The sequence below is a fragment of the Austrofundulus limnaeus genome, unplaced genomic scaffold, assembly GCF_001266775.1.
Source record: "Austrofundulus limnaeus strain Quisiro unplaced genomic scaffold, Austrofundulus_limnaeus-1.0 Scaffold481, whole genome shotgun sequence".
Classification (NCBI taxonomy): Eukaryota; Metazoa; Chordata; class Actinopteri; order Cyprinodontiformes; family Rivulidae; genus Austrofundulus; species Austrofundulus limnaeus.
In genome coordinates this window covers 217150-225050 of record NW_013952883.1, presented here as the reverse complement: position 1 = coordinate 225050, position 7901 = coordinate 217150, and the positions used below count along the sequence as shown (strand labels likewise).

Here is a 7901-nt window from a genome sequence, read left to right as displayed (position 1 = left end):
GAGCTCCTGCTCTTTAGCTGAAATGAGTGCTGCAGTCGTGTCCTGATCCGCAGCAATGCGTGGCAGCGACTCATCAGACTGAAAAAAATAGTCCTGAAAGCAGCTGTGAGCCTCTTCTCTGAATTATCTGGTGAATTAATTATGAATTAATTATCTGATGAACGTGACATGCTCTGGCTCTCTGTAAATAAAGCAAAGCCACTTCCTCGTCCGACATTAAACAGCCCCACAGAGGGGGCGGGGCGGCTGTCGCCGTGCAGCGCAGGTGTCCTGCGTCTGACCTCAAAGTGCACAAGCTTCAAACTTCAGCGTTGGCTGCGATTTTGATGCTGAAATCGCGTTCGGTGTGAAAGCAGCATAAGTCAGGCTAACAGAGATTTCAGCTCCAGTTTTATGTGGTAATAGCTGAGAATTATGGATGTACTGATATGAAAATTTCGGCCGATATCGATATACGATACTCATATTGTAGTATATGGCCGATAACCGATATTTACAGATATTACACAAACGCACAAATTATTTATTCATTTCATTAAAAAGTAAACAAAACACATTTCATACAATAAAAGAATACAAATTAAATAAAATGAAAGGCAGCAGAAGAAACCATTCTTATATCTGCTTCACTTAAAAATATATATATTTCAAACAATAATAAACCAAAAATAATAATTCAACTCCTCAAACAGTAACTAATACTAATTCTCTCCCATTCTCCAAGCACCATTAAAAGGTTATATCACTAAACATTCAACAAAAAGCCCACAACTCCCCCAAACCAAAAGCAAACTCTAAAATCGATTACCCAGTGCAATTCAATGATTGCAATGTTGGGTAGATTTAAGGTATTTTTTAAGATTATTTTTAAAACGAACAAAAGAACTACAAGTTTTTACACGACCGGGAGCAGCGTTCCACTGAGCGATGGCTTTAACTGAAAAAGCTGCTCGTCCAAAGGCTGATCATCGAGCAGGAACTTCACAGGTCTGCCTGGATGTTCTATTTAAGTGCAAAGAAGCAGCTGAACAATTATAAACAATTTTTTGCTAACAGATTGGCGCTAAACCATTTAAAGGAGACCAATTATGGGTCCTAGAAATTTTTATGGTATGTCTGTGGGCTATCCAGACCATCTTCATTCAATTTAATGCACAAAATAATTCTTAGATAATAAAGTTCCCATTTTCTAGTTCTGCCTGCTCTGACTTCCGTTCAGAAGAGCTGTTTATGTTAATGAGCTCTGTTGGTAACGCCCTCCAAAAATCTGTTGACATCAACTCCGCCCTCCAAAGCCAGCGTTTACGTTAGCATGGCTAATAATAGCAGAAGCTCCGTTGTACAACCATATGAGACCCAGAGGCAGAGTCGTGGTCGCTTCTTCTTTTTTTTCTCTCCTCCTCTGCTCTGCGCTCACTCTGGATGCTGTTACCAGAGCAGGGAGCAGCAGCGGTCAAAATACCTCAGAAACTCAAACAAATAGGCTTYAACAAGGCTTTAATAAGATAAACAATAGAGGTACATGAGAAAATGTGTTCACAACGAACAAAAATAAATAATTAAAATGTGTCAGTGCTGTCTCCCATTCTATGGTCAAACACTCTACCCATTGCCCTATAGGAGGCTTGTTGTGGGATGAGCTGCGCATTGCACATCAACAACCGCGACGGCTTTTTATACTGAGGAGGTGGGGCTTCACCCGGGTGAGGGGCTGAACGCAGGTTCTGGTGGGTTGTCGTACGGCTTGTGACATCACAAAATGAAGGAAGTATAAAACTTGTCGTTAATATACATTAAAAATACATTTACTTACAGTAAATATGCCCCTGGGTGCATTTTTTTGGTCCTAGGACTGTTTTTTAAAGAAGTACATACCCAAAATTGAGTAAAAAAAACCTTTAAAAAGTGGATTTTCCATTAATAGGTCCCCTTTAAAATTTTATTTACTGTTTCCATATTTGGAAAAAACTCTAAAATTCTCAAAAGAAAAGTTATATTTCTGCACAATCTGACAATGATGGTGTCTTAAGGGCTTGTTGTCCTTAAATTAATAATAATAATAATAATAATAATAATAATAATAATAATAATAATAATAATAATAGCTGCACATTTAGGAAGATGAGATTTTGTTCAACTGAAAGATTCAAAACAAAGTGAAAAAGCTGAAGTGACTTTGATGTCTGCTTATTTTTAACTAAAGCTGCAGCCGAGGATGTTTCTCCTGTTGAAGTAATGACTACATTTCATGAAGCTCTGTGCAACTTGTCCCGTTGAAATGGTAATGGAACTTCGAAGCGATGCATCAAAGACGTCGGATGTCCCGCACCACGGCCTCTGCTCAGCGGAGAAAAGCTGATGGTTGTGAAAATGCTCCAGCAGCTCCGCTCACAGGAGATGCTGACACTTCTGCCAGTTTCAGCCCATTCACTTCGATTCTTGTACACTTTAATATCGGAGCCAAACATTTTGCGAAAGGATCACGGATCATTTTAGACATATTTTGCGGCCCTCCAGACAGCAGCCATTTAAATCAGCTTGGAGGGGGAAAAGGAAATGCTCAATGACTCCTTGAAGCCTTCGTCTCGTAGGTACAATTGTTCCTTAGTTTCTGAAGCTCCAATACTTTTGTGCAGCAAAATAAAGAGCTAAAAATCTTTGTTTTTCTTCAATCTGATTTGTGTTTGCTTTATTTTAATAACAGTCTTTTTGCAGCTGCTAGTGTTTAGCAAAATAAAACACTAAAAAAATCTGGGTTTAGTATTTTGTATAAAAATGCTTTTGAATAAAAAACGATGAGTACTGGTATACCACAACGTGACCAAATTATTGCTTGTTTGCAGCCCCTTGATGTTGTGCTTTTTAATTAACGTTTTTGTTTGTGCATCTTGGAAAACAACACAGAAAAACGACAACATATGTGAGCATTCTGAGAGTTAATGAATGTAGTCTGGGCTGTCTGCTCGTTGAAACCGACTATAAAACAGTTACATTAACTGTGTAAACAGGTTTTTTTTTTCTAAATGTAAAGGTGTGACTTTAAAACAGAATTAGGTCTTGTTAGCTCAGAAACTAAATCATGAAGGATTTAAGCAGCTAAAGCCATAAAAGTAAAACCAGAGATGGTTTTAAAAGTAATTAAAAGCCTAATATTCACCTTCTGACTTACATAACAGAGTTTTACACCCAATTCATCCTATGTTGAGAAGAAACCCAGTTGCTTTGTGTTTTGAAGACGTTGCTCAGCTTCTACCACACTAAATGTTTGCCTAACATTGTTAAAACTGATTCTATGTCTGTGTTGGCTAAGATTGATCAGTGGTGGTATTCTTCAATCGAAATGACTTAAAAAGTTGATGTGTTGTAGATGAGAATTTTATTCAAATCTGAGCAGTGGCTCATGAGGTATTTTACTAACAGAGTTGAATTTAATACGTAAACTTTTTAAGTGTCTATCAAATTTTTGTAATAAATATGAACACATTTTTGGAATGATGACATTGCTAACATGTTGATTTTATATATATATATATATATATATATATATATATATATATTTCACATCACTGAGATAAACAGTTATTGAGATATTTGCATGTAAAGAAACAGGAAGTGATGTCAAAGGGAAATGTCTGCATGTGAACACAGCATTGCTACAACTGCTAACACAGATCGTAGAGAAGAATCTGATGTTTCTCTAGATTATTCAGACTCACTATCAGAAAGATGAAGAGTCAGAGTTCAAATTATATTGTGTCAATAAACAAAGACCAGGGAGTTATCTCTTAAAGAGTTCACCTTTGATGTCACTTCCTGCCTCACATTGGCTGAGTTAAATTCAGCAGAAAATTTGCCAGTTATGTGACAAAATGGGTAAAATCACATCTGTTATGCCAAGTTTCTTAAATATTAAATGTTTTCTTTGACGTTTTTATTAAGAAAACGCATGACACAGGGACTTTAAGAACAGATGGTGCTCAATCAATTAGTGTTCAGAGTATGCGGTGGGGATGAGTCTGAGCTACTATCACACTAAATTTTATCACAATATTTAAAAAATAGGGTTGTGTTAGAACATGAATAGCACCGCATCCAAATCTGTATCAGCTGTAGAAGTGATGTCTTACTTGGGGTTACAGTTAGTCGTCCTCTTGTTCATGATGTATTTAGTTAATGTAACAAACAAACAAAAACAGACCTGGGCAAAAACCAATCAACTTACCATTAATGACAGGTGTGAAGACGGCCATCCCTTCAAAGTTGGGATCGCTCACTGTCTTGTCCAGTATAAGGCCTCCAAAACTGCAAAATCCCAAAGAGAACCAGAAGAGGATACAATTACTGTCTAACATCTCTTCAAACACCTGAAGCTATTTGGTTGTCAGAATGAAAAACAAATGGCAAAGACGTGCAAAGTAACCAGGTAATCATGAAAGCTGCACAAAATGCATTGGTTGCAAAGAGAACGCAGTTTCTGCCCTTGTTAAAAGTTTGTCAACTGCACCTCGGCACATTCTCCACCACCTGCAGATCAGCCCAGCTGTGTGTAATTACAGCACAAACACTTCACTCAAACGTCCAAACTTCCAACACCTAATGCATGTCTAAAACTAAAACACCAATCACTGTTAACTTCTATAAAGCACTGCTGCAAGGTGAATTATTATTAGGTTGTACGTTTTCTGTCTGAGTCAGGTATTTAGTCACCAGAGTGTCATCGAATGGGTTTTGGTGTGTACCTGCTAATGGACATGGCTACTATAACAGGCTGCCACCCTGAGCGGAGAACCTCTCTGATCTGAGGACTTCGTCGGGCCACCACCACCCAGAGAGGGATCAGAGATAAGAAGAGCAGGCACACAGCGGGGGACAGGTACCAAATGTCTGGAGGAAAAGAGAAGGCATCAAATTATTTTAAAAAAAGGGAATAAAGATGCAGATGATGATCAAAGAAGCAGCTGGTCACATAAAACACACATTTACCACTGCTCAGAAACAAATGAACTGAAGGACATTTCAGTTCAATAAAAAAGTTACAGTCCTGCTCTGAATAACAACCATAAAATGATTAAGACAGCATTTTTAATCAATAAGCCTGCTCTTTGCTGCCATCTTGTGGACTGATCTAAAATAAACCATTTTTTAAAATCAGTGTTTGTCTTTTTGCTGTTTCCTACCTATATATTCATACAGTGTGCTGCTGATCCCAGCCAGGAGAGACAGGGTGATTAAATCCCCCAGACTGGCAGCGATGGGGGTGGCCACGTTGTCGGGGTTGATCCCCACCTTCCTGGAGCCGATGATCACTCCGATCATCACCAGGCCTACAGAGAGAGGACGGAGCTGAATCAATTAGCCTGAGACGATGAAAACAAAGGAAGAAGTTGTCACTTTCAGTCAAGGTTTAAACTGAGCAGAGAGAAGATTTACTGCTTTCTGTGACGGGAGCTTTCAGCATGCTTTACAAGACAGCAAAACAAGAAAGCTCAGTGACAATGTGATTTCAGTATAAATAAAGAGCTTTTTACAACTTCAGCTGGAGTGACAGCCAGCAGGGAAAGGGATACAATCAGCTGACGTTGAAAGAAAAATAAATAAATTTCTTTGTTTCAAGAAAAATGTTTAAAACAATAAAAGAAGCTAAATTTATTTGCCAACACAATAATCCTGACTTAAAATTAAAACCTAATTTTAGCATTATTTTAATCCTGAGACTGCAGCAACCACATATGGACATGCGATGCTTTGAGGAAAAAGATTTAATGAATAAAAGGCCAAACATTCTGCAGGATTTAATGTTGATTAGCTCAAATTAAATGTCAAAACGGTTTTACTTTTTAAACGTGAACCGAACTGGATTAAAACAACACCACAGTATGGAGTTTAGTATACTTTAAAACTAAGTTTTGAAGAGTTCTTTCAGCATTCAGTCCCTGCTTAAGTTTAGTTTTACAGTTTAAAACATCTTATCCTAAATTTATAACTTTAAAGTGCCTGCGACATCAAATTTTTGTAATAAATATGAACACAATTTTGGAATGATAACATTAATAACATATTGCAAAACAAATTTCACCCTGCTGAGATGAACAGTTGTTAAGATATTTGCATGTGAAAAAACAGGAAGTGATGTCAAAGGGGAATGTCTGCGTGTGAACAGATCGTTGCTACAATAGCTAACACAGACTGTAGATAAGAATCTGATGTTTCTTTAGATTATTTTGAGTATTTATCAGAGAGAGGAAGAACAGTTTAAGTTTAAATACTGTTTCGATAAAGACCAGAGAGGTCTTTCTTAAAGAGTTCCCCTTTGATGTCACTTCCTGTATCACTTTAGCTGAGCCAAGTTCAAAAGAAAATATGCTAATTATGTGATAAAATGAGTAAAATCATGCACATTATGCAAAGTTTCTTAAGTATAAACTTAAATATAAACTGCTAAAAACTTTTTGTATTTGAAGGATGTATAGGTCACAGGCACTTTAATCTGACTTCAGGTGCATTTAGTTTTATAACCAAACCTTTGAGATACCTTTTATACATTGAGACAGCTACTAGTTTTAAATCGGTTATTTTACAGTTAAAATGTATAAAACTGTCTTTAAGAATTGATTTTCCTGTCCAGATTATTAAGACCCTGCAAGATTCAAACACTGAATAACATGATGACCACCAGGGACGGTTAATGGACCATCATTTTGTTCGTCTCTGCGTTATTAGAGTCTAACTTTAGGAACTTTTCATGAGTTGTTTGGGCTCATTTTAAATGCTAAAAACAGATTTTGTATCGGTCTTACTTGATGATGCATTCAGTGGCATTTAATAAAGTATTTCCTTTTGTTATTTGAAAATTAAATTAAGGTAGTAAATTTTCTAGTTGGGACAAATCCCTGAAAAAGCAAACTTATATATTGAAATTTCTTCTTATTTAGAGCCTTTCTGAGATAATTTTTTACGTGAAAACAGCATGTTGGTGTTTCATTTGAGTCTTCTATAAAAACGTATACTTTTGTCTCTTTTAGGGGACTCGTTATTGTGAGGTCTGAGGCTAAGCTAAGATGAGCCTGTTGTGCAGGGCTTGTCTTACCTAAAGACAGAGCAGCCAGAAAGGCCGTGGTGATGCTGCTGGCACACAGAACAGCTGCCTGATCCAGCTCAACGCCTCCTCTAGAAATTGCACCTAAACAAATAGCTGCCACTGCGGCGAGGAATCCTACCACTGTGGCCTGAACCTGGGAGAAGAGGCAGAGCTGCATAAATACAAGGCATCAATGAAATGCAACATCTGAAGAATGACACTGATGCAAGGAAAAGAAGATGTTGTAAACTGTAGTAAAAAAAAAAGGCTAAAATAAAATGTTTATTTTCTGTTTATGAGGGTTTACTAAAGGGGGGGGGGGGGATTTGCAACTGGCTACAATTTACCTCTAGATTTTTTACTTTAAATCTTATGACAATACTTATTTTATGTGGTACAGCTGCATGTCTATGTACATAGCGCACAGCCAAACTAAACGCTCTGTGAAATACCACTTCAGCTGTTAATAATTTAAAAGACATTTCATTTATAGCTCAATTAAATCTTAAAGAGCACATAAAGCTCCACAGCAGCCCAAATCCCTCCCCACGTGAAGGCAGAGGTTGTTACCTGAATCAGGGCCAGGTTGCTCCACACCATCGTCCACTGTTTGTCAGGGTCATCCATTTGACCCGTGTTGGCCTGGAGACACAGAGACACCACAGTTATATTACAATACACCCTATTGTTTTATATCACTTAGAAGATGTAAAGTATAAATAATCATGACTTACATTTCTAATCCCATAAAAAACTAAACTGGCATATACTGTATGTACTGTTTATACAGTGTATATACTGTATAGATAGATAGATAGATAGA

General features: G+C 37.3%; 1 protein-coding gene across 5 annotated transcripts in view; it reads right to left on the bottom strand.

Moving 5' to 3' along the window:
• Positions 1 to 7901, bottom strand: part of LOC106529966 (solute carrier family 41 member 3) — a 32005-nt gene that overhangs the window by 6347 nt on the left and 17757 nt on the right. For all 5 annotated transcript variants that reach the window (XM_014025507.1, XM_014025508.1, XM_014025506.1 and 2 more), the window contains 5 exons: positions 7649 to 7720; positions 7088 to 7232; positions 5178 to 5324; positions 4740 to 4884; positions 4223 to 4302 (listed from right to left, as the gene is read on the bottom strand). In XM_014025507.1, the coding sequence (XP_013880961.1) occupies positions 4223 to 4302; positions 4740 to 4884; positions 5178 to 5324; positions 7088 to 7232; positions 7649 to 7720 (589 nt within the window). The remainder of the gene's footprint in view (positions 1 to 4222; positions 4303 to 4739; positions 4885 to 5177; positions 5325 to 7087; positions 7233 to 7648; positions 7721 to 7901) is intronic.